General features: G+C 41.4%; 1 protein-coding gene across 3 annotated transcripts in view; it reads right to left on the minus strand.

The window, feature by feature from the left end:
• Positions 1-20,293: 20,293 nt before the first annotated feature.
• Positions 20,294-26,808, minus strand: part of Kcnip1 (potassium voltage-gated channel interacting protein 1) — a 378,296-nt gene continuing 371,781 nt past the window's right edge. For all 3 annotated transcript variants that reach the window (XM_005350379.2, XM_005350377.3, XM_026780346.1), the window contains 3 exons: positions 25,116-25,220; positions 23,892-23,954; positions 20,294-21,161 (listed from right to left, as the gene is read on the minus strand). In XM_005350379.2, coding sequence (XP_005350436.1) covers positions 21,114-21,161; positions 23,892-23,954; positions 25,116-25,220 — 216 coding nt within the window. In that variant the 3' untranslated portion in view covers positions 20,294-21,113. The remainder of the gene's footprint in view (positions 21,162-23,891; positions 23,955-25,115; positions 25,221-26,808) is intronic.

The raw sequence follows: 26,808 nt of genomic DNA on the forward strand, positions 1-26,808 counted from the left end.
CTCATAAACAAGGAAAACTGTAACTATAACTATCTAGTCTTCAACTCCCTCAGAAACCCAAGAAAGAAATAATATTAACTGAGTAAGCAGGAAGTACAAGTCAGCAACTTCCAAAAAATGTGAGAAATTACAGAACTATCTGGCACCTGGACAGTCAACCAAAGTTTTTCTGCAATAGGGGGCATCCATCTTCAACCTAAAGGCCTAGAAAATTCAACAGACTTTTCTATGAAGCAAGATTTTTGGAGGACTGCCCTGCCTTGTCTTGAAAAGTTTGACAGTCACTCTCTTTTGTGTCCTACTTGTCCATTAGGACAGCATACAGTCAGCAATTGAGGCAAGGACACTTTATTGCCCAGTGGCTGGCTTTTGCTACAAAGAAAATAAATTCCATGTTGAGTTTATTCAATGCTCATTATCTTCTCTGAAGTAGAATGGTGCTGCCAAGGGCAGACCTGTCCCATTGTCATAAAAAAGTACCTATGTTATTAAAAAAGTCTTAAATACCATATTTCATATATCTCTGAAGTGTTTGAAGATGACCTGTCTATTTAAAAGATATCTCTTTTTGACCTTGGAAACATACCTAATGTGACAACAAGTTTAATTGTAATAGGTATCTAATTACTAACCTACATTTTCTTATTATCCTAAACAGTTGATAATAATAGCTATCAAGGACCAAAAATTTGTATTACATTGTTAAATGAGCTGCATAGGCACAATCCCTTGAACAAGATTAGAAAAGTATATATGGTATGTTTTAACAAAATTAACCTCAAATTTGTATCAATATATAAAATTTGTATACAATATACAAAAGTCCAACTCAGTGTAAAATATTTAAAACTAGTAGATGCTTTTTTAAAAAAGTAGATTCAATAATCTACCCTTTTATTTATCATATCTATATACTCCCTTTTTTCTTTACAGAATAGATTCAATAACCTATCCTTTTATCTTGTCATGTCTATATCCTTCATTTTTCTTTTCAAAACAAGAATTCTGAATCTAATTTTCTTTCTTTAGTTTTTTTTCCTGACCATTACCAATCACAACTTGTAACCAATTCCCTTTAAACAATGACAAATATCCACAAACCACTGAAAGACCAAAAACTACACACCCCACCTCTTGGAAATGTGGGCATTGTGTTCTTAAATTTACTTCCTGCTCTCTGGGGCAATGGCATCTTTAGGGAATCCTGATAAGAAAAATTTGGATTAATTGTCAAGTCCTGGGAGAGGTAACTGTGTCACTTGTTGTCCAATCTCTGCACAATGGGAAAGTGCAGGGTTTGTCTCAAATTAGTGCATTCTATGAGGTTGGATCATCTCAGCTAGCCACCTTGAAATTGTCCTGAGCAGTTTGTAATTCAAAGCTGATATTTAGTTGGTGTTTTTCAGCTTAGTGTTATTATCATAGGCCTAATGGAGTCAACATTGTGGGATCCCATTATCTGTTTGGAGACTTCAGAGATTGCATTAGGTCAGATTTTTCCTTTTCTTGGTAATTTGTTCCCCAGCAGTTCTTTTTTCTTTGGATGCTTATTTGTCCAAAGGTTTTTAAATTCCTCAAGTTGTTTGTTTTTATTTTCCTAAAAAGACAAAAATAAAATCATTCCCCAACCATAACTTTTGGGAGGTTTCTAAAATAATCTTTTTCAATTATTATTTATGGCTTCTCCTGAAATTTATGTATTAGCTTCTAAAGCTCTTTTGGCATTCAGAGCAGTTTGGTTTATTACAATAGGTGTTAGGTTCTTTAATTGCTCTGGGAAGGAGTGTACTTTATAATGGCAGGAAATAACTGAACCAGTTTGGCACAGGGGCCTGTGAGAGGCCCCTCAAAGAGTTTCCTGATGGCAAAGGATTACCATAAATGTCTCTTGTTGATCTACATTTATTAGTCCCATAGCTATCTTTGCTATAACCTTCTACATAATCCAGAAGGGGGGGGACATTTGTTTGGATTATGCTTAGAAAAAACATTGTTTCTAGAAATACCTTGTTTACAGTCTCTTTAAAGGTGACCTTGTTTGCTACAATTTTAATACTTGTCATTTTGATTTTTTTTTTCTCAAGCCTTTGGAAATCCCTCTTCTATCCAAGCATTATCATGGCCATGAGATTCAATATTTATTGTATCTTGGATTCATTCCCCCAAAGGCACTGATCTTGACTTTAATGGCCTAATTATCCTTTTTCATTAAAAATTAGCATTTTCAAAAGACAGAGATTCAATTATTTGTTTAGCTTCTGAATTTGGTATCATTTTATTTACTGCTAAAGTCAACCTTTGTAAGAAATCAGTGAAGGCTTCCTTTGGGCTCTGTACAACTTTAGTAAATGACTCAATTTCCTTTCTTACTTCTTTAGTTATGTGCCAAACTTGGAGCATGCCTTTAATCCCAGCACTTGGGAGGCAGAGGCAGGCGGATCTTTGTGAGTTCGAGACCAGCCTGGTCTACAAGAGCTAGTTCCAGGACAGGCTCCAAAATCACAGAGAAACCCTATCTCGAAAAACCAAAAAAAAAAAAACAAACAAACAAACAAACAAAAAAACCAAACCCAAAAAACTGCATTGTGGTATAAATCCAGTGTGTGGTCATCAAACACAGCTTGCCTTTCTGTAGTAATATAATCTTCTTCTCCAGGAAGTTGATCTTGGGAGATTTCCACAGCTCTAGCTTTGCTCTACTGTTCAATACTCTTAGCCTCTTCTCTGAAATAGGTATTCCATTGTAATTGTGGATCAGGCTCTAAAACAGCTTTAACCAAGTCTATCCAGTCTTTATGGATAATTCTATTAAAAACTGACCACAACTTTAACATTTGCTTTATAAACGGTGAATGCGTGTCATATGAGACTATTGCCTTCTTGAATCTCCTTAAATCTAACATTGGCACAGTAGTCCAGTTAGCTGTAACAGAACCTCTATCATTGGGCAATTCCTGTAAGGTTATAGACATATTAAAGTTGGTTGTTTGAAAATCTTAGATTGTCCCTCTCTAACCTTATCATGCAATACTGAAACTGGTTCTCCTTTAAATTCCTCTATCTGGATTTGAATATCTCTGTGATCTGTTTGGTAAAGTTTTTTTTTAAGGCAGTCAAATCAAACAACTTTTAAAGAGATAAACCAAGAATTATCAAAACAACAAGGATTATCAAAATGATAATAAATAGTTTGTCAATCCTAGTTAAGCTGATTATCACTTCGTTTCATTGTTCCATTTTTAAACCATACATTACATAATCATACAGAAACCTAACTTTCTCTATCATAATTGTGTTTCCCATTTTTTAATATGGGAAAAATCTTCCTTTTAACTACTTCCTCCCTTAACAAATTCCCAATTTTCTCACCAAATCTGCTGCTGCTGCTGCTGCTGAAGATGTGAGACTTATTGCTGCTGAGTAGAACAGTAAAAGCCTGGCTGGATTTTAAGGCAGTTACCTAGTTTGGCAGTAACCCAAGAAGGGGGTTCAGGCAGAACCTGCCAGGAGAGAAGAAAGGAAAACCTAGCTGGTAAGGTGGTGACTCCAGCCACATGTAGCCCTGGATTATGCTGGTGGCCGCAAAGCCACAGGCAAATAACTTTTACATGAATTCATGCCCCAAATGTTGGGCGCCAGATGTAGTACAAATAATAAAAACCCAGATACAGATATTGGGGTTCAACCTGATGATCAGAAAAGCAAAGTAGCCAAGCAGTAGAGAGCTCTTACCTCTACAAAAATCTTCAGACTGAAAAGATAATGAGTTCCTGTCTCTTCCTGCCTTATACTCCTCTCTAGTGCTGGGATTAAAGGTGTGCACATCCTCCCCACCCACAGCCCCTATGGCTAACTAATGTGGCTGCTGGGATTAAAGGTGTGTGTCTCCACTGCCTGTCATATAAGGCTGACTAGTGTGACTAGCTTTGTACTCTGATCTTAAGGCAAGTTTTATTTATTAAAGCACAGATAAAACATTACTATAACCTGTCTTTGCCTTTCTAGCTCTGAGGTTACTGGCATACACTGCCACACCTGACTTTTTCATGGATCCAGAAGTGGATCCCACTCTTGTGAAGTGAGTTTTTTACCCACAGTCTATTTCCCCAGTTCCAAGAACCAGCGTTTTCTCCAGCTTCAGCTCAATATGAGACGGCGGTGAGTGAAGACCTTTATCAGGTGGTAACAAAAAAAGAAATTATTTTTTTAGTATTATTGAATTTGAGAGGTATCTATTTTGTTTATCAATAATCCATTTTCATCAATGAGTAGTATCCCATTGCATTGAATATGCCATGGGTTTGTGTATGTATCATGTGTTGTTAGGCATTTGAGATATTTTTAACTATTTTGCTTTTTTAAAACTCTATCATGAATGTTTGTGAATACATATGCTTCGATTTCTCTCTAGTAAATATGTAGAAGTAAAATGGCTGATAATTGGGCAGGTACACATTAAACTTTTAAAGAAACAACCTTGGTAATCTGAAGAGTTTTAATAATCACCATGGAAACACATCCTTGGATATGCCTAAGAGGGTATTTACAGAAAAGATTAATTGAAGAGTGAAACTCTGTCTTGAATACAGGTGGCATCTTTTCCAAAAAGGCTGAACTGCACATTCCCACCCCAGAGAATAAGTTGCAGCTCCTCCACGCCCTTGCCAGCACCGCATACAACCAGTCTTAACCATAGCTAGTCTGGTGAGTGTATGGCGGTACCCATTCTAAATTGTTTTTCCTAATGCAGAGTACCACGGAATAGTCTTCACCCTCAACCTCTGTTCTGTTTGGATGAAGTGCCCTTTCAACTCTTTAGCTCTTCTAAAAGGAGTTTTTCTCTTACTAAGCTGTGAGAATTCGTTACAAATTCCGGATAAGAGTTCTACATAAAACACAGGCTGTGCGGATATTCCTCTCAATATTTAGCTTGTCCTTTCATCCTCTTCATAGAGCCATTCCAACAGCAGATGTTCTCAGGAACTAAGAAGTTCTAAAAGTGAAGAGATTAGGGGAGATAGAGATGCTAATTACCCCCAATTTAATCAGGAGACATTGTACGCATGCATTGAAATATTACCCTGTACTTTATAAATATATGCAAGCGTGACATGTCAATTGTAAAGAAAAATTAAAATCAGAAACAAAAACCAAAGAGCAAGCATTTTCATTCTGATAAAGTTCATGTCATCATCTCATACTTTTGTGGATTGTGCTGCACAAGAGATGTTTGTGTAATGTAAGCTCTTAGAGAGCTTCTACATTTTCAAATGTATATATACATTTGTGTATATACATACATACACACACATTTGGGTTCTAAGCTTAAGCTTATCATTCATTTGAGCTAATTTTTGTATATGGTAATATACATGGTGTTGTTGTTTGAATGAGAATTCCCCATAGGCTCAGGTATTTGAACACGCAGTGTCCTGTGGTGGTGCTCTTTGGGGAGGTTTTATGGGAGGTGCAGTCTTGAGGGAGCAAGCACATCCCTGGGTTTTGAGAGTTTATAGCCTTACTTCTTCTTTAAACTCTCTGATTCCTGCTTACAGTTGAAGATAGGATCTCTCAGCCTCCCTGCTTTGGCTCCTGGCCACCATGGCCATGTCTTGCATGTCATTATGGACTCTCCCTCTGGAACTACAAGACAAACTAAACACTTATCTCTCATAAGTGGCCTTGGTTGTGGTGTTTTATTTCAGCAACAGAGTAGTAGCTCATAGATATGATATCTTTTCTTCACATATAGACTTCCGGTTTCCTCCATGCTGTTTCTGTCTTAGCTACTCTTCTCTGTGTCTCCATTATTACAGCTTAATAATAACATTTGAAATTAAGGGATGCTAGTCACTTCATTTTGATGCTGTTCATAGTCTGGGCTAGCTTAGGTAACTCCTTTAGTTCTATAGAAAGTATGGAATAATTTTTCAATTCTGAAAGTCAAAAGCCCTCTGAGATTTTGGCTGGAATTGATTGTTTAGATAGATTTGAGGGTGATACCGCCAATACTGAGTCCTTCAACCCTTGAACACCAATGTTCTCCATTTAATTACGTGCTTTAAATTCCCCAGGAGCAGAGTTTTAAAGTGTTTGAGTGTATTCAGATTCTTAATACTTTTGTTTGTTTTTAGCAATGATAATTGTCAGAAATAGCAATGATATTATGATTAGTATTGCTTCTCCAATTTTAATTCCTGATTGTTTATTTCTAGCATAAAGATATAACAATTGAGTTTTGGCATACAGCTCTTGAATTCCATTATTTTACTAAACACAATTATTAGCTGCAGAATTTATTGGGATTTCTTTTTTTGTAGATTCCATTGGGTTTTCTGAAAGGATCTTCATGCCATCTAAGAGAATGAACTTGTACTTCACCCCTTTTCCATCTTTATCTGATGTCTTTGTTTGTTTTCTTGCCTTAGTGCACAAGCCAGAGCCTTCAGTGCAATGTTAAGTAGAAGCGGCAAGAGTAGTTCTTGTGGAATTCCTCAGTCTAGGACCGTGGTTCTCAACCTCCTGATGCTGTAATCGTGCAGTATAGCTCCTTATGTTGTGATGACCCCCAACAATAAAATTATTTTTGTTGCTACTTCATAATCATAATTTTGCTACTGTCGTGAATCATAATGTAAATACCTGATTGCAGGATATCTGAGATGTGACCTCTGTGAAAGGGGCCTCTGACTCCCAAATTGAGAATCATTGGTCTAGGAGGAAAGCATCCAGCCTCTAATTTGTAATCATGTGTGGACCCTAGATTGTTTTGATAGCTGCATTTTATTATATTATGGGAAATCACTTATATATCTAAATTGTAGTCAGTTCTGATTACTGAAGGATCATTTTCAAATGCATCTTCTGTATCGATTGGAGCAATTATATTATTTTTCTGTCTTCTGTTAATGTGCAAAAATACATAGCTTTAACAAGATGTTAAACTAGCCTTGTGTTCTTCAGACAAACTCTACTTAGTTATATGACATGTCATTATATTTTTAATAGCACTGTACTTGATCTGTAGCAATTTTGTTTGTGCTTATGAGAGATATAAGTCTTCAATAAAATGTCCTTATTGTTTTATGTTTGTGTCAGGAAGATACTGGCCCTTCTAGAATAGTTTAGGCTCTATTCTTTTATCTTTTACTTCGGAAACAATTTATGATACATTTATCTTACTTTTCTTTAAATATTAGATAAAATTCATCAGTGAAGTCACATGGACCAGAAAGGATATTTTTCTCCTTTTGGTCAATTTGTTCTACTGTTTTTAAATTTTTGAATGTGGTGAAATGTGCACTCATCATGTTACCCATTTATCTTGCTTGAGATAGAATCTTGCTGTGCTGACTGGCTTTGTAGTCTTAGGTGCCTCCCTTCCTAAGTAGCTCCCAACACAGGTATGTGCCACAACACTGGGCCCTTATTCTCTTAGCTATTTTAAGAGCATAGTTCAACAGTATTGAGCATATTCACATTGCTATGTCACTATCTTCCAGAACTCTCTACACAGTGAAACTCAAACTCTCTATGCATTATAAAGCAAGGCTAATTTTCCTTCCTGCACTGACTGTGTTTATGACTAGTTGGTCTTCAACAAAAGTTCCAAGAAATGGTAAGTGGTTTCTCATATGTCCAGGAAAAAAAAATTGACAAACACAGTCATGCAAAATAATCAAATCAAATCTTTATTTCAAACATAGAAAATCAATTTGTAATTGATTAAAATTTAAATGTAAAATGTAAAACCTAAAACTGAAACTATAAGAAGAGAGAAAAGTTTCTTGGTACTGATTGGGTATTATTGTTTGGATATAACCCAAATCCCAGTAAACAAAATCAAAAGTGTGTGAAGGAAGCTCATCAAGCCCCACTCGTTTAAATAACAAAGGAAATCATCAACAGATTGAAAAGACAGCCTGTAGAATTGGAGAAAAATTGAAAACTATATATTCTATAAGAAGTTGATGTATAAAATATATAAGAAATCCAAGTAGCCCCAAAGGAAGAAACTAAGTAACCCCAAACTTACAAATAGGCAAAAAACATGAGTAGAATTATTTTTTAAAAGTATACAAATGATTCAGTGGGTATCCGCATCATGGTCTTGACCTCTTTGCTCATAGTCTCATTCCTCCCACTCTTCAACTGGACAATGGGAGCTCAGCCCAGTGGGTCTCTGTGGGTCTCTGCCTCTGTTTCCATCAGTTGCTGAATGAAATGGTGACATTCATCCATCTGACCACAGGGCAAAGATAGTTTGGGCACTCTCTCCTTTATTGCTTAGGGTCTTAGTGGGGTCATCCTTGTGGATTCCTGGGAATTTCTCTAGTGTCAGGTTTCTTGCTAGAGCCATAATAGCTCCCTCAATCAATATCTCTTTCCTTGCTCTCATCTCTGTCCTTTCTTCATTTCTACTATCCCGTTCCCTCAAGTTCTCCTTTCCTCTCTTCCTCTCCTCTTCCCCATCCACCCTCCCTTCTCTCCCCAATCCCATGCTTCCAATTTTGTCAGGCAATCTTGTCTATTTCTCCTTCCCAGGTGGATCTATATGGGTTCACCTTGCTACTTAGCTTCTCCAGGGTTATGTACTATAGGCTCATTATTCTTTGCTTTACAGCTAGTATCCACTTATAAGTGAGTACATATCATGCTAACATGTTCATCTTTCTGCATCTGGGTTACTTCACTCAGGATCGTGTTTTTCTAGTTCTATCCCTTTGCATGCAAATTTTGGGATGTCTTTTTTTTTTGCCATTGAATAGTACTTTATTGAGTAATGTGCCATATTTTCTTTATCCATTCTTTGGTTGAGGGGCATCTAGGTTGTTTGCAGGTTCTGGCTATTGCAAATAATGCTGCTATGAACATAGTTGAACAAATGTTGTTGTAGTATGTTTGAACATCCTTTGGGTACATGCCCAAGAGTGGTATTGCTGGATCCTGAGGTGGGTTGATTCCCAGTTTTCTGAGAAACTGTCACACTGATTTCCAGAGTGGTTGTACAAGTCTGCATTCCCACCAGCAATGGAGGAATATTCTCCTTACTCTACATCCTCTCCAGCATAAGTTATCATTGGTGTTTTTTGATCTCAGCCATTCTAACTAGTGTAAGATGGAATCTCAGAGTCATTTTTATTTGCATTTCCCTGATGGCTATGGATGTTGAACATTTTCTTAAGTGTCTTTCAGCCATTTGAGATTCTTCTGTTGAGAATTTTCTGTTTAGTTCTATACCCCATTTTTAGTTGGATTATTTGGAATTTTGATGTCTAATTTCTTGAGTTCTTTAAATATTTTGGAGATCAGTCCTCTGTCTGATGTGGGGTTAGGGAAGATCTTTTCCCATTCAGCAGACTGCCTTTTTGTCTTATTGACTGTATCCTTTGCTTTACAGAAGCTTCTCAGTTTCAGGAGGTCCCATTTATTTATTGTTGCTCTCAGTGTCTGTGCTACTGGTGTTATATTTAGGAAGTGGTCTCCTGTGCTCATGCTCACCAACTCCAGCCAGACAGGGAGGGAACCACCATAGGACCAAACTAGTCCCTCTGAATATGGGGACAGTTGTATGGCTGGGGCAGATTGTAGGGCCACTGGCAGTGGCACCAGGTTTATCCCTTCTGCTTGTACTGGCTTTTTGGAGAACCCATTCTCTTCGGATAGATACTTTGTTCAGACTAGATATAGTAGGGAGGGCCTTGGACCTTCCCGGAAGCAATGTGTCTTACCCTCTCTGAGGAGTGGAAAGAAAGGTGGAGTGGGGAGGTGGAGGTGGAGGAAATGGGAAGAGGGGAGGGAGTGGGAACTGGGATTGATATGTAAAATGAAAAGAAAGATAGTTCGTTTTCTCTTTTTAAAAAATAAAATAAAAAAAGAAAAATACACAAATGACTAATGGATGTTTTAAAAATACTAATCATCATTTATTATAAGGGAAATTCAAATCAAAATCACAATGAAACATTAAACCTGTTAGAATGGCCAGAATAAAAAAGACAAATACAGCAAGTACTGGGGAAATGTGGAGAAAGGGGAACTTAGGCACTACAATCACTATAGCAAACATGTAGTTTCCCCAACAATGTAAAATAAAGCCACCACAAGATCCAACAATTTTACTTATGGGTATATGTGGTGGTTTGAAAGGAAATGGCCCCCAAAGGGAGTGGTGCTATTAGGAGGTGTGGCCTTGTTGGGGGTAGGCGTGGTCTTGTTGGAGGAAGTGTGTCACTGTGGGGACAGGCTTTGAGGTCTCATATATACTACTCTGGGTCTGAGTCCACCTTCTGTTGCCTGCACAGATGTAGAACTCCCAGCTGCCTCTCCAGCACCATGTCTGCCCGCACGCCGCCATGTCGCACCGTAATAATGGACTGAACCTCTGAGCTGTAAGCGAGCCACCACATTTAAATGTTGTCCTTAATAAGAGTTCTTGTGGTCATGGAGTCTCTTTGCAGCATAGAAACCCTCACTAAGACAGTGTGTTTGTAGAGGAAATGGGATTAATATCTGAGGACACACTCCTATTACCACATTCACAGAATCAGTGTATGTATCTGTCAATAATGAATGGCTGAAGATAATGCATTGTGCACACATATATACACATATGCATGTGCACACACACATATACACAAGCACAGGCACACATGCACACACACAACAATGTTATAAAGTCTCAGAAAGAGAGAAATTCTGTCATTTATGAAAATATACTGCTAGATGAATATGAAGGACATTAACTGAAATAAGCAAGGCACAAAAAGAAAACACAGCATGAATCACTCGTGTTATGATAATTAGTCTTTATTTTCTGCTTGATTGGATTTTGAATTACCCCGAAGACACTTCCAATTGTGTCTATGAGAGTGTTGCCAGAGAGGTTTCAGTGAGAGGGAGGAGACACCCTGAATACGGAAAACACTGTTCCAAGGCTGGGGTCCTGGCCTGAATAAGAAAGGAAAAAAAGGAGAAAGTGTGCCAAGCGCCTGCTTCCCCCTTTCTCTCTTCTTGGTCCACCAACGTGCGAACGAACTGCCCGTTGTCATAACCTCCCTCACCACGACAGACTGTATCACATTAATAGTCTTCTAATTAGTAATTATTAATAAACCACAAATAAGTCTCCTCCTTATGTTGATTTTTGTCAGGGGTGTGGTTACAGTGATGAGAAAATGAACTAATACAGAAGGGTATTATGGGTAAATGGGGCTGCTCCTGCCATTATCCTAACATGTAGTTTGTAAGCTATTGGACCTGGATTCCAGGAGCAATCTGGAAAGGTTTGGAGATGTGAGCAGGGAAGTCCTAGACTCCTCAGTGAGCACAGCTTTAGGGCCCATAGGACCTGCACTGGCGACGGCTTCCATTATTATCGGTAACAGTTTATCTGTGCCATCTGACTCCAGGCAACTGCTCTAGACATGTTTATAGTTGTCTTTGTTTCTGTGACTTAAGACTAGAACAAAAACAATTCAAGGGAAGGTTTAGAGAGAGGCATGACAGTAGGGGTGTGCAGACTATATTGAGTCTGTAGTCAGGAGGCAGAACACAATGAATGCTGGGACTTTTTCTTTTAACTTTTCCTTTTATTCAGACTGGGACCTCAATCCATGAGACAATGCCACTGATATTGACTGTGGGGGTTTCTCTGTACATTTAAATATTCTAGAAGCACCTGCATAGACATGTCCAAATGTTTGTTTCCTAGGTAAATCAAAGTTTGGTCAAGCTGACGGTAAAGTCTGGCCATCACATCTCTACTCTGTGAATCTGACACCTAAACACATCACTTTAAATACTAACATTCTTCCCTGGAAGCTTAACATCTCATTTTCATCTAACAGTGAAAAATTCATTAAATCCAAAGTCTTCATGCTCGCTGACGTCACTAACAGTGTTTAAGTGTCCAAAATCTCTTTTGAGACTTAAGACAAAACTCTCAGCTCTAAGCCTCCATAAAATCAAAAGCTAAGTTATGTACGTTCAGGTTAGAAAGGTACAGAGTAAATATTCCCATTTAATATCTCCATCCTAAAAGGAGAGAGTGGAGGAATAAAAGGAAAATTGAGACCAAAGCAAGATCCAAATCCAGCTGGACAACCGGCCCAAGATGGACTCACCTGGGCTTCAGTAGCTTTGGGTAGCCCTGCCCCTGCAGCAAACACAGCCTCTCTCTTGGGCCGGCTCCACTCTATGCCTGCGTCTTTCCTCCGTGGCTGTCTCATGGTTTGCCATCTTTAACATTTTGTAGTCTCCCTGGCGTGCTAGGGTTCAACCCCTTTCGAGGCCCCCTTGGATGAAACAGGACGCTGCAATTTGCTAGAACCCCGGTGTAAGCTGCGGACGGTCTCACTCTTACTTCTTTCACTGCAAAGCTAGTGCAAAATGTAGACAGCATTGTTACAGTCCGCCATCACCATGAGATGGAGCCCCCTGGCACCACGGTCCCAGAGACCCTCGTGGGCTTCCCAAGCTCAGTCCGAGAAAATGCTTGTAGCTGCTCACATCATGAAAATGCCTTCGAGAACATCCTCAGCTTAGGTTCTCTCCTTTAAAATGAATTTACATCTTCAAAAGCTCTCCTGGGTATGGTCTTGCCCTCAGGGCACCTGTTAAGCTGGCGCCCCTCAGAGGTGACCTCTGCCGATTGGAGTTACTTTCATACTTAGTTTGTCTGTGTTTTAAAGCTCACCGTTCCCGTTTTATTTCTGTTGCTGTAAGAGAACACTGGCAAAAATCAACTCAGAGAGGAAAGGGTTTATTTGCGTTATGCTTCCAGATCACAGTTCATCTTTGAGGGGGGTTAGGGATGGTACTCAAGGAAGGAAATGGAGGCAGAAGCCATGGAGCAACATTGCTTGCTAGCTAGAACATGTAAATGTGTGTATATACAATTATGTATATGTATACACATATATGCACGTATATATACATATATATGTTGGGCCTTCTTGTAACTATCAACCCCGACGATCCCTCCCAGACATGCCCCCAGACCGCCTGATCCGGGCATTTCCTCAACTGAGGTTTCTCCTCGCAGATGGCTTTCAGTTGTGTCCTGTTGACAATTAAAACTGACTAGGATTCTCATCTCTACTCCTCCCCTCAGCAAACAGTAAAACTTCATATTCAGCTCTGCTTGCTCGTCTCTCAGTGTGTGCTTGAAGAAGAGCTGCGAGAATCAGCATGGAGGCTCTGTATGGTCTGGAGTCTGATCTGCGATCACTGTACCTTTGGCAGCAAACAAACGTGAAAGAACAAAGAGCAAGCAGTAGGTAGACAGAAGCAGCCCACAGACAGGAAATCATCAAATCTGGAATTAACAACAGCCAACACAAGGAACTGTGGTAGCCTACCTGGGAGAGCAAACCAAGGTGACGTCATCAATTTGGGGGCTTACAAACATCCGGCAGAATTCCACTGGGGGAACTGATGAAGGTAGTTGGAATTCCCACTAGAGTGTTCTCTCCACGGATGAGCTTCCAGCTTCCTGTCTCTATTGAAGGCACCCTTTTACCATGGGGGTAAACAATGGTAAATTTTGGAATTGGTTTTACCTTCTTTGATTACAAAGAGTTCTGAAGAGTACGATGCTTTTTATGCACTTAGTTGCTGGCTGTTTTCCTTCTCCCTGTTAGAGAGCCAGAGGACTAGCCTGACCAGCCCCACCCCCAACCCTGGAAACAGTCTCAGAGTCCACTTCTTAGTGAACTTAGATAGCGCATGACAATTTATCAATATAAAGTACATTATCTCATGGCACAGCCTGAATGCTAGCTGTCTTAAAATTTCTGCCAAAAAAAGTTTTGTACATTACTTTTGAATTCAGCCTCACTGAAGTTCTCAGAACATAGCAGCACTCAGCCAGATCCTGAGATGAAAGGCCCCTAGCAGAGCTCTCAACAGAGTCATCCCCCTGTGAAACCCATGGCTGGACCTCCGCTGTCTGCATTTTTGTCAGCATGCTGGTCTTCCATACTCTCACCGGAACGTCCCGTGGGCTCTGCTTACTCTGAGGATTCTTGGCGTTTCTAACCTGCATCTCCACTTTTCCACATTCCTTCCAGAAACCAGTTTCAATGGCCTAAGAACCACATGGCCAGTAGTCATAGCAACAGCCTCACTCATGGGTACCGATTTTCCATACTAGTTATTCTTGTCGCTGTGATCTGACAGAGGCAACTCGAGGACTAGTTTACTTTGTCTCACAGTTTAAAGAGGGATGCAGTCCATTATGGCGGCAGGAGTATGAGAGTATTAGCATCTGTGCTGGCCTGCCCTTGGGGTCCTGACAGGACATGTCCTCAGTTTTAGCCACTAAGAGCACCCCCTGTGCACATTTGCTACGTTGCCTTGCCCACCTCTCGTCACTCTTTCTCTTTTTCTCTCTTTGTTTCTCTGTTTCTATCTCTCTCCCCCTTTCTCTTCTGCTTCTCCTGTCTCCAGAAGTCGGTCTTCCCCCTTCCCACCCCCTTTTCCCATTCCCTTTCCCCCAATAAAATAGCCCCTACACATGAGCTCTGTCACATGGCACTCCACTTTTTAAATTATGACAGACTTCACTCCACAGTTAAACCTTTCTGGAAATGCCTTCGGAGACACGTCCAGAGGTTATGTCTTAGATGATTCCAAGTACAGTCAGGTTGTCAATGCAGACTGCCCACCATAGCGTGTTAATACATTACAGAGTCACTGGCGTGAGCCACTGTTTCTCAGTTGTTGATGATAATCACGCAACATCATGGCTCGTAACAGTTGTTTGTTAGTGGAGGAAACCAGCGCAGAGTTTGGTAGCCTTTAGGCCAAGCTCAACTCTTAAGCTTGTGTAGTTTGCTCTGTGTGGTATCTCTACATCTGGTTGTGATCCATATGAAAATGGGGAGGTTTTATTTACAAGTCCAGATTTTTTTCAGTTTTCTTTTGAAAATGGTTAGGTCCAGTAGCCCTGTATCCACAATCCAAAATGGTGGCAATCCCCAGGTCTGTGTCTCAGCTGCTTCCTTTACACTGTGTGTCCTGTGTGTCGTCACTCAACCTATTTGACTTCAGGTGCACGTTGAACTTGATAATTCCTGGGCCAGTGATTAAGAATGGAAAAAAGTTCTGAATTAAAGCCACTTTTTTTTTTTACCACTTATTTGATCATATTGGCTATGGAACTTCTGTGTTATGATTTCCTTATAGTAAACAGGGATAATAATACAACCATGCTCAAGGTGATGAGGATGGGTTGATGGGAACTTAGGAGGAGAACTATTTAGCAGGTTGCGAGTGTGCAGTGAGTAACTTGTGCTTTTATATTCTGAGCGTGCAATAGGCAGCAGAGCGGTGTGAGGGATGTGAGGCTGAACTTTCTCGCCCAGATTTACCGTGCTGTTGTGAGCTTTGTTGTCTCGTGTGTCATATGAAAGAGTAGAGTGGTGTCCTAGCTCCTTCTTTTCTAGCTGCTGCAGCAAAATACCTTGAAGAAAGAAATGTAGGAAGGTAGGAGTTTATTTTAGCCTGCAGGTGCAGGTTACAGTCTGCCATAGCTGCAGAAGCTGGAGTGAGCTGGCCACACCACATTCGCCATCAGAGAGCAAAGAACACATGCAGGCTTTTGCTCAGCTTTCTGACTCCATCTTTATGCAGCTCGAGATTGCCTGTTTAGGGAATGGTGCCACTCACAGTGGGTGGGTATTTCTACTCAGCTAATGTAATCAGGATACTCCCACATAGACATGCTCACAGACCAGCCTGATATACACAATAACGCACCGAGATTATTTTTCAGGTGATTCAAGATTTTATCATATCAAAAATTAACACTAGCCATTAAATCAGCATATGCCAAGACGTAGATTACAGAAGATCCAAGCAAACTTTCTAAAGTAATAAAAAAGGAATTTATTGGTATTTGTTGATACATATTCCCCAGAACACTAGAGGGACAAGCAGCTTCACAGGAAGCTTGAGCTAGCAATTCAGTGACATCATCAAGAGCCTGCTTCTTACAGGGCATGGTGGCACACCTTTAATCCCTGCACTCAGGAGGCAGAGGCAAGTGGATCTCTGTGAGTTTGAGGCTAGCCTGGACTACATAGCAAGGTCCAGGCTATCCAGAGAATACAGTGAGACCATGTCTCAAAAAACAAAACAAACAAACAAAAATAGTCTACATCTCTTTGCCTTTATTCCCTGTGACATATGTTGAATTACACGCTAGCTTCCCTTTAGATTACAAAATGGCCAACTGTAGATTGTGTATTTCACATTGTCCCACAGAAAAAATGAAGAACATCGTTGCATTGTTCTGTGCAAAAGCCCTAGCACTGTGGGTATTGAGATTGGTTCCTGTTTTAAGTCTATTCCCAAGCCGGTCCTTGCAGCCGTGGGTATGGGAGGTAATGGTTGGCTTACTCTTCTTGCATGTGCTTCACACTTGGAACTGGAGTGCAGTCATCTCCCCATCATTTCATGGGTCTTCAAGTCCCAACCACTGGGGGTTTGCTGACTTCAGAGGGATCCAGCTCCAGGTTCTAGGCCAGAGCTCAAAGCTTGTTGCAATCTGCCAGTTGAGTTGATCTTATGCTTTGATGTGGAACAAAATCTTGTTTTAGCTGCTCCAAGAAACATGGCCATCTTTGCACAAGTTCTTGGCTTCATTTCCCCTAAAAAAGGAGAGATTTGGTTTGGATTTTCTGGACTTTTTTGTGGCTGCTTTTACTAGCAGCTTTCCAACACCTTCTGGTGTTTGTGTGTCATTAAAGCCAGGACTGAGCTCCAGCCTCTCTCAGAAATAAAACTGGCGTGGATTTTAGAGGTTGGCTAAACCTACTGCCAGCTATGGAGGCAGCTACTTCAGTGTTTCCAGGAATCATCTTTTCATCTGCAAAACAGATTCCTGGGATACCTGGCTCACAGGGCTCTTTCTGTTCCTGTAACAAAATCTTGAAGGCTGGGTCCTTCCTAAAGAAAAGAGATTTGTTTAGGTTACAGTTTTGAAGACTAAAATCCCAAATCGGAGAGCCCCTTTGATTCACTTTCTATGGTGAGGCTGCAATGGCAGATGACATCGGTAGTGGGAAAGATCGTACACTTAAGACCAGAAGACAGTGTGTGGACAGCAGACAGGCTTGCTCTTTTATAACAAATCTGTCTCGAAACTAACTAAGGTCCCATGAGAATTACATACATTCCTTCCAAGAGCAACACAACAAGTGACCTAGTTATTGTGTCCCCCCTTCTCTATCTTAAAGACCCTAATGCCACCTGATATTTCCATAGCGGACTACAGTCCCAACAAGCAATTACTTGGGGGTGTGTTGGGGCACATTCAAGACATAGCCAAGCCATAGAAAGACTCAAAATAGCTGCAGAGAGAATTTCTTAGCTGGAGGCACCATGAAGTTGAGCTATCTGCTATCAGAGGCATCTCATTTCCTACCCTGGATACAGTACCCACCCTCGCCTCAATCACAATGCACCCTTACTCTCTTCATTGAAAATAATTTTGTTATGTTTCCTCCCACTAGAATATAAGGCTCACGAAAGCAGGGCACATATCTGTCTGACTGATTATAGGTTACTACTGTAGGCAGTATTACTGAGGATGCTGGGAGACAGAAGAGACCTCCAGGATCCCCTACTGAGGGGGAAGGATGTGGGGCATTAATCCCGATTCCCAGTGGTCATAGGGTTAGGACCTTTCATTGCAGACACTGATGATCTATTTGTTCTGCCCTGTCCTGCCCACAGGCAGAATGGGACTCTCATGGCTAGAGCATATCTGTGCCAGAGACATAGCACTAGAAGTCTTGGCACTTCTAGTTGGTAGCAGTTGAGCGCACTTGCACAGTGATGGTGAATGCTGAGGGAATGGGAATATGGATGAGGCGGCCACCATGGTTACTACACAGTTGACTGGCAAATGGTGACCATTTCTGGGTGATTCAGGAAGACAAGCTTGGGACAGGGCTAGTACCCTCGGTGTCACAATATGCTGCCAGCCCAGAACAGCTTTTATTAATTAAACATCTGATTATTAATCTAAGGAATGTTTTGAATCTTCCCACTCTAGTTTGTGTCTAAACATCCTCAGAATGCTCAGGGATCATGTTAGCTTTTAGTGGGTGGCCTGGTTAATACAGGGATAAAGGTACCAGCCCTTCCCCTTTAGCCTACAGCGGAGCTTCAATCTTAGGTGTACAGTGGTGTAACCTGGAGAGCCTTAAAGTAGCCGGATGCTCAGGGCACCATTAGAGATCCTGACCAGATCCTTCTGGGATAATGGCTCTATATTAGGATCTCAAACAATATCCCCTTCCCTGTTCTGTAGGAGATGATGATATAGTATGGGATGCTCACTGCATCCACATCTAGTGCAAGCATCTTTGAAGCTCAAATTATCCTGCTTCATGCACAGCTTGGTTTGATGGTTCATGATGTCATTTAGGGGCTCAATTTCTTTTATTACTACACCTCTACCTTGCCTTGTATGACTGATGTCTGCTTTATTAGCCCTTCGGTTGGCAGAAAAATTCTTGGAATTCCTAGCTACCAGCACATCCTAGGGCATGGCTCTTCCTTTTCCAGAAGAGAGAGTATCCTTGTCCTATTATTCCCCATGCCAGTTTTGAAATTCTTGTAGTTTGGCCTAAGCCAGGTCTCATTCTACCATGACTCAGTTGCTATGGGCATGAGTGGTTCAGGTCATGAGTTCCATTCTAGTGAAGGATATGGACAGTTTCCCATCTTAGCCTTGTATATACACTACTCTCTGGGCACTGTCTAAAGATGCTAATATCCAGGCCTCATCTTTAAAGATTATTCTTTGACATTGGGTGGGGCCTAGGCATTGGTATTTTTCAGAAATTCCCCAGGTGTCTCTGAGGCACAGCTAGGTCAGAGAACCACTGAACATCATTTAGCTTAGTGATGTAACATGGACCACATAAGGGGCCATGACTATAGATGCTCAGTTTGGGTCCAGGAGGATGTGTGACTGGGGATAAGTCACATGTGTAGCAGTCTTATAGGGTCATATGACTGCACTTAAGACACTCAAATAGAGGAACAAAGCTGTGGAAACTGCGAAAGAAGATAGCCAGTGGCCACCAGACTGGTACTGTGCACACATGCACACAGGTGTTGTGGTAGCCTGTCCCCAGCTGCCAGAGTCATCTATCTTCTGTCTGCCAATTCCCTCATCTGATACGTGGCCTTGAAGAATACCGTGTCATGGTTTTGTCAGTTTGACACAAACCTAGACATACTTGGGCCAAGGCAACCTCAGTTAAAGAATTATCGCCATTCGATTGGCCTATGGCACGCCCATGGGGGACATTTTCTTGGTTGCTGATTGATGTAGGAAGGCCTAGCCCATTGTGGATGACAGCATCCTTCAACAAGAGGGCCTGGACTGTGTAAGAAAGGCAGCTGAACTGGAGCTTCAGAGGGAGCCAGGAAGCAAGCCAGCAAGCAACATTCCTCCATGGTGTCTGTCTCAGTGCCTGCTTTAGCACAAGGTGAAATAACCCCCCTTTCTTCCTGAGTTGCTTTTGGTCATGGCATTTGTCACTGTGACAGAGATTAAACTAGAGCACGGTGTCTCTCTTAACTGATGACATTTGTGGGAAATGCTCTCAGTTTCTCGGATCAAGGGGATTCCTCTCACAGAGTAGGAGTGCTGTATGAGGAACGTTCCCCTTACCATCAAAGCTTCAGGGTTCTCAAAAGTAAAACCAAGAACCTACCTTCTGCAATGTTCTTCCACGGGAATGAAATAAGAGAATGCCTATAAAACTTGTAAGGCAGCCTTTGACAGATAATAGTGCTTCCTTACATCTTTTCAAGAATGTTGTTAGAAAAATTTTAATGAGCTATTACTGGAAAAAATAATATACATTATGCTGAACCCAAGTAAATCATTTTATGGTTATGAGATGAAACTCCTTGCTCAATCTTTGGACTCCACCTCCTCAGCAGAGAGGCCTGGTCCTTCTTTTCACCTCTGTAACCCCAACTGTCACACATGGGGCTCTGGGCTTTCCATCTTGGAGTCTTGGGAGGGGCAATCTTGTTAGAAAGGAGATGTTGTGAAAGGCTTTGTCTTGGAGCTGTAGTTACATATGCTCACAGTATCTGCATTTGAACTGGATGCTACTGAGGATGGGCTAAGGGTTAGGACACTGTGGCCCCAAGAAAGTACTAGTAACCCCATGGTTATTAGTAATCCAAATGGATGGACTAACTATCCCTTGTCATAACTTACCTCTCCTGAGCAACGGAGTCATGGAAGAAATGATTGAGAGTGTAGGAAATAGTTCTGTTTATTGATTAGAACAGGGTATAAAAGTACAGCATTTCACAGGCATTCTGGACGTTCTGGGAGGGACATGCAGTGTGGGCTTGAGCAGCGGATGAATGGAGAGAAGGGCCAGACCACTGGGCAATGGTTCCCCTCCCGGGCGTGGTAAGAGACTTGCTCTATGAGCACGGATGCTAGTGTGGGAGAATTATTCCTCTCCACCTCTGGAAACAAAAGACATGAGCAGTTTGGGTCATCTGATGACACCATGCTTGATAATTCTGTCCTATTCTACATGTGTTAGGTGCTGCCTTCTCCCAATCTTGTCACAATAAACTCTAATTGTTCTGCATAACACTCTTTCTTCCCACCAGAGGAAGAGAAACAGGCACATTGGCTTGGGAAGCCACCAGAGGATGGTGGACATTTGGCTCAGGTCCTCTGGATACCAGATTCCTCTGGGTCTGCCTGACTTGGAGGCAGTGAGTCGGGGACATGTAAGCATAAACTTGTGCACTACTGTTTAAGCTCGAGCAGAGGGGCCTTCCACAGGGCAGCAGCATGAAGAGATGGGCATGCTTCTGAAACAAACTCAGGTTTCATCTCGTCTCTCTCAAGAGGAGGAAGGAGAACGAGTTGGCAATCAGAGACTGAGCCACGCGGTTCCAGGTTTTGTAGAAAGTCTTCAGCAGAGAATTCTTCCAAAGTGTAAAAGGTATTTCTGTCCCAAGAGTTGGTGTGTAAAATCAGAACAAGGGCAGATCAGGGCGTTGAGGTGTTTGTTCAGTGTCTCTGAGAGCAGGATCGTGAGTGTCCTTTGTTACATAACATTTTGGAACAGCTGTAGAGACCTCATGATGTTGTCATCCTGGGAAGAGAGTGGCGGGAGAGAAGACGGTTAGACCTGTCCGAGGCTCTAGCCTGAGTGTGCAGTACTCATGAAAATCTCAAGAGTGGGGGTCCCATACTAAGGGAAATCTGCAGCAGCGTTCGTTACATGCCGGGAACAAGAGGCCAAGATCTAGCTAGTGCTTTGACATTCAGGAGAGAAAAATGACCCAGTGGAACAGTGCGTTGTTTTTCTTTAAGATGCTCTGTCAATGTGTTGTATCAAATGATTTTCCATATCCGTGGAGTAGATCACAATTTTTCCTGTTTATTCTATTATTGTAATTAATTATACTGACTAATTCTTGGGTGTTAAACCAACCTTGCAACATCCCATCTTAGGGTTGTGATAGCCTCATCAATCAAGCTGAGAAGGTCCTCTTTTATTCTCTAGTCCTTGAGATTAATATCATTTCTTCCTTAAATGTTTGCAAGAATGCACCAATATAAATTATTTAAGCCTGTCATTTTCTTTAGGGTAAAGTTTTAAATTACAGATTCAATGTCTTTAAGACATAGGGCTATTTACATTTTTGTTTTATTTTTGTATTAGTTTTGATAAGATATGCTTTGTAAGGAATTCATACATCTTACACAAATTGTCAAATTTACTGAAGAAGTTTTTTTTTTAAATATCAGAAAACTGGAAGTAGATATTATGATTTTTATTTCTGATTTTAACAATTTGAGGATTTAAACATATTTCTCTTTTTACTTAACCTTGGTAAACAATTATCAGGGTTATTTTGTTCGTTTGTTTTGTTTTTTGGAGACAGGGTTTTTCTGTATAACAGCGCTGGCTGTCCTAGAACTCACTCTGTAGACCAGGCTGGCCTTGAACTCACAGAGCTCTACCTGCCCCTGTCTCCCGAGTGCTGGGATTAAAGGTGTGACCACCATGCCCAGATTTCTAAAGTATAAATATTGAAGGAGTAAAGTTCTTAAATCTTTGCATATTAAATACCACATTTCTACATTTTGATCTAAAATATAGTGAAAATATGAAATATTAAACTTTGTGAGATGTAAAGCAATGCTTAGCTAAAGTAGTAGTCAAGGAAATTGACCCTGTGTGTGCGTGTGTGTATCCCACTGAGTTTAAAAGAGAAAAATCAAGAGAGACAAAGTTGGTTGTGAGGATCCTAATCTTTGTAAGTTGCTATGGGTTCTGGAGTTAGGCAGTTTGTTTTCAAACCTGGAACCTTTCACTTCCTACCCATGGTACTTAACCTGTCTGGGTCTTAGTTTCCCTGGGTATACAGTATGGTTGAATATAATCTCCACCTATGGCAAGGTGGTGGAAAAAAATGAGTTACATAAAGAATCACCGTGGATGGTTCTTGTGTGAGGAACAAGCTCCAAAAACCACTCTCATCTGAAAGCCAGGAAAGAGCACTTCTGTCAGGCATGGTGTGTCACATTAGCACAACAGAGTTTAAACCCCATCTCTGTCACTCACTGTAGCGTTAGCCATGTTCTTAATATTGTAGTGCCCCGTCTTCTCTTCTTGAAATGGGTATGACAGACACAGCTGCTTAGCTTGCCCATATGATGAAATACTGAAACATTTCTAACTCCACAGGTGCTGCTGCTGACCCGATTCTACTCTCTACCTCAGTGTGCTTCCTTCCGGGTTCCTAGTAAGTCCCTTGGGATCCCCAGACAACTAATGGGTGAACACCAAGCTCAACAGGACACTCTAGGACAATGGTAAGGGTCAGTAAAAAGAGACCAGTGTCGAGCCAGGCGGTGGTGGCCCAGGCCTTTAATTCCAGCACTCGGGAGGCAGAGGCAGAGGTAGAGGAAGAGGCAGACAGATCTCTGTGAGTTTGAGGTCAGCCTGGTCTACAGAGAGAGTTCCAGGACAGCCAGAACTATTACACTGAGAAACCCTGTCTCAAAAAAAAAAAAAAAAGGCAAAACCAAACTAAACAAACAAAGTAGTCCATGGTCAGCCTGTCCTAATTGTTAGCAGTCTGGAACGCTGTCAGGTGGAGCATCTGCCAGGAGGGTTTTCATGTGACTGAAGCTTGGTTGGTGCTCTATGCATTAGGGGAGCTTAGGCTGTGCTTTTGTGGAATGAGGTGGACTATAAACCTTTTAAGGAGACAAAGCAACTATTTCCAGCTCAGTGCCCGGCCGTGCCAATTTATTCATGAGACTTAACCAAAGTACGGTCCAGGGAACAGCGGTGCAGTGTCTCCTTAACAGTGTGCACAAGGCAAGCCTGGGCTCCGACCTGTGCAGCCCCCACCTGCACAAGGAGTCTGGTTTTGCATGAGCAAGTCCTAGCAGCCTTGGTACTGAGTATTTGCATCATGATGGCAATTTCTAGAGTGTCTGGAATTGTAGTTTGCAGACACACCTTTGGAAGAACCTTAGGCAGTCCTATGCCACTGGATTGAGAATTGTGTTGAAGGTCTTCCAGTTGTTCCTCTGCATCTGAGGAACAGACACAGAGGCAGCGAGGACAGGCTCACCTATTTGGCAAATCTCATTCTATGAAGGCTTTCTGGCCTTCACATCTCCTAGACCTGTGCTTCTTCTGCTCAATCCTGTGCTGAGCAGGCCAGGCTGGGGCATGGAGCTGCTGCGCTGGGCTTCTGAGTCTAGGGTTGCAGGTGTGTGAAGATTTCAGGTCCTTCCCCTACAGTCTCCATGCTCCAGATCTCAAAGCCCAGAGCAATTGTGTCCCGAGATCCATCCTTACCTCCTGACAGGATTCAAGAAATTCATCTAAAGTTACGATGCCGTCTTTATTTTTATCCATTTTCTGAAAGACACAATAGAGGGGTCTCTAAAGAACCTGGAATTTCACATTTCAGAATTTTCTCTGTCTTAAGCCCAGAGTTACAATGGTCTTTTGCTAGTTAGTTCGTTCCTCGTTACAGTATTATGGTCCTCATGAGCTTCCTTACCTCAAAAGATTGGTCCCAACACTAACCTTATTGCTACATTATTGTTCTGGAGGCATCCCAACATGGAGTAGTCTGTTTCTGTTACTACAGCAAAAGGCTGAGGCTGGGTGTTGTAGAAAGAAAGGAGACCTCTTCTTATTGTTCTAGAGGCTTAAGAGCTCGACACCAGTTTCTGTCTGGCAAAAGCCTCATGAAGGACGGCATCATTTTAGTGGGCACAGGTGGAAGAGGTCACACAGCCAAACAGGAAGCCAGAGAATGAGGACGGACCAGCCTTGCTTATTCAGTTCTGGCTCACAGCATCTGCAGCACTCGGATCCCTAAGGCAGTGTCTCGAGGACCCAGTCACCTCCCATCAGCCCCATTCATTAAGGATTCCATGACCTTAAACACTGCCATGCTGACGACCAGGCTCCCATGAACCTTGGAGTCCGCTAAGTCCATTTCCAACCACAGAACCTGTTCCACATACTTTCTGCTGGCTTCTCTATCTGGCAGAAAGAATGCTGGGCACAGAAGGTTCTGGTCTATCTCTGTGCGGATTTTCTGTGTCATTTTTCAAGATATCAGAGAGATCTCTTTTCTTAGCTGCAAAGTGGGAGGCTTGGATTAGAGTGAGCTGGCATTTTTTAAAAAAATACTTTATATTGTTAGACTTTTTTTTTTTTTTTTAAATTAAGGACACCACTTCTCCACTGAATCATGAGCAGTGTCCACCTATCCTTAACTAAATGCTCCAGTTAGGGATCTTGCAGTCTGGCTTTACCGGTTTAATGGTTTTTAATAGATTCCATTTATTCCCCTTTGCAGCCCAGACAAACGTGCTCAGGAAGTAAGGAGATGCAAGGAACGAACTCTTCTCTACTCAAGGAGAGAATCTGAGAGTTTTTATAGACTGTAGCGTTTATAGTTAATGACGTCATACCCTCTGTTCTCTTTTGTAACACACACTGGTCTGCCTCACAAAGAACATCTCCTATCCATCTTTATAAGCCTGTGCGCAGGCGCGTACGTACCTGGAAGAAGACATCCACATGCTGCCTGGGAGTATCCTCTTTGAGCACAGGATAGGTGTATTTCCCCATCATGTCGTAGATGGCTTTGACTATGTCCATCATCTCCTGGAAGGGGACATGGAGCCACACACTGTTGGGACCATGAGGTCAAATCTTCTTAGGGGGGCAGAATTTAGGAATTTTTAGGGTTCCTTTTTGCCAACCGGAGTGATTAAGAGAGCTGTTTTAAGGGGATGAATGGGAGCTAGAGGACAAGATGAAACCCCCTCCTCAGAGAAAGTGGGGGACTCCTCCCTGCCTTCAGATGCCTTGGTGGTTACCTCTTCTTGCTTTGCCTCGGGGAGGGACAGCATTGACTTCCCCATTCACAGACTGAGACAATGGAGTGTTATTCTGGCTTAAAGACAATTTAGGCTAGCCTTTTAAACACCCTCATGGGTTCTGTTGCTATTTTAAATTAAGAAAAAAGTAGCTAACTTAAGGCTTATCAACAGGACACTGGAGGGTTTCTCTAAACCTGTAATTAATAATTTTAAACTTACAGAAAAGTTGCAAAACTAATATGGAGGGCTCATGTGTACCTCTTACCCAGTTTTCCTTAATATTAAAACTTGTGAAACTGTAGAAAAGTAATCGAAACCAGGAAATTAGCATGGCTACAATATTACTAGCTAAACCATTGGGTTTATCCATACCTCATCCCTTTTTCCCACTGACACTTTTCTACTTGAGATTGCACTTTGCATGGAGCTGTGTGTTCTTCATGTTTTCAGGACCCTGACATGCATGATGGGCATGTTGCTCAGTTGTTTTGTAGACGGTCCCTTAGCTTGGGCAAGGCTCTGTAGAAGCGATGGATGCTCTGTTCTGTCAGTGCACCATCAGGGAAGTATGCAGTGTAGCTGTGTCTGGTGACTGGTGATTATTTGATTAAGGGATTGTCTGTCAACTCTCTGAGTTGTCAGTACACCTTGAAAAGCAAAAGTGATCACTATGGCATTTGCTTGATGGCAATTCTATATTACCTTTAAAAAGTTAATGGTTTAGATAAGAGATTTAAAAATCCTTCATGATTCTGTTGCTGTTTTAAATTAGGACAAGGGAGCCAACAGCAAGCATTCACAGGACACTTGAGGCTTTTTAAAAGTAGGTTATTAATAACTGTAGATGTACTGAAATACTTCTGTAAGCAAGAGATGCCTATTTTCTTTTATGTATTTAGTTTTTTAAACTTGTGGACATCTATTATGTTTTGTTGGTGACAATCCAATATTATCATGTTTTGTTTTGTTGATTAATTTGCCCTAGTCTTGGCTTATTAAAACTCCTCTAGGCTGATGTCTGTAGCTGTTTGATCTACCCCAGCCAGGATTCAGGTTCAGTTTCTATTTCTCCTTTCCCAGGTCCAAGACAAATAGCTCTCTAACGAGACTGGATCCTTTTGTCAAAAAAAATGGATAAAAGTGTTTAGAAAGAATTATCAGTGGTCTTTTCTCCAGGACTGCCCCAGTATATTGAACTAGGAAGTGGATTTGTAGCCACATATCCGTTTCAAGAGATACACCTTACTGGCCTTTTATACCCATGTGGTCATTGAGCTCTCTCCTGCTTGAGAACTTTTGGACAGAAAGACCAATTTTGGTTGTTTGGGATTCTCATTGCCTGCAAACGTGGTAAGAATGTTCCAGAGTGC

The sequence above is a fragment of the Microtus ochrogaster genome, chromosome 7, assembly GCF_000317375.1.
Source record: "Microtus ochrogaster isolate Prairie Vole_2 chromosome 7, MicOch1.0, whole genome shotgun sequence".
Lineage (NCBI taxonomy): Eukaryota > Metazoa > Chordata > Mammalia > Rodentia > Cricetidae > Microtus > Microtus ochrogaster.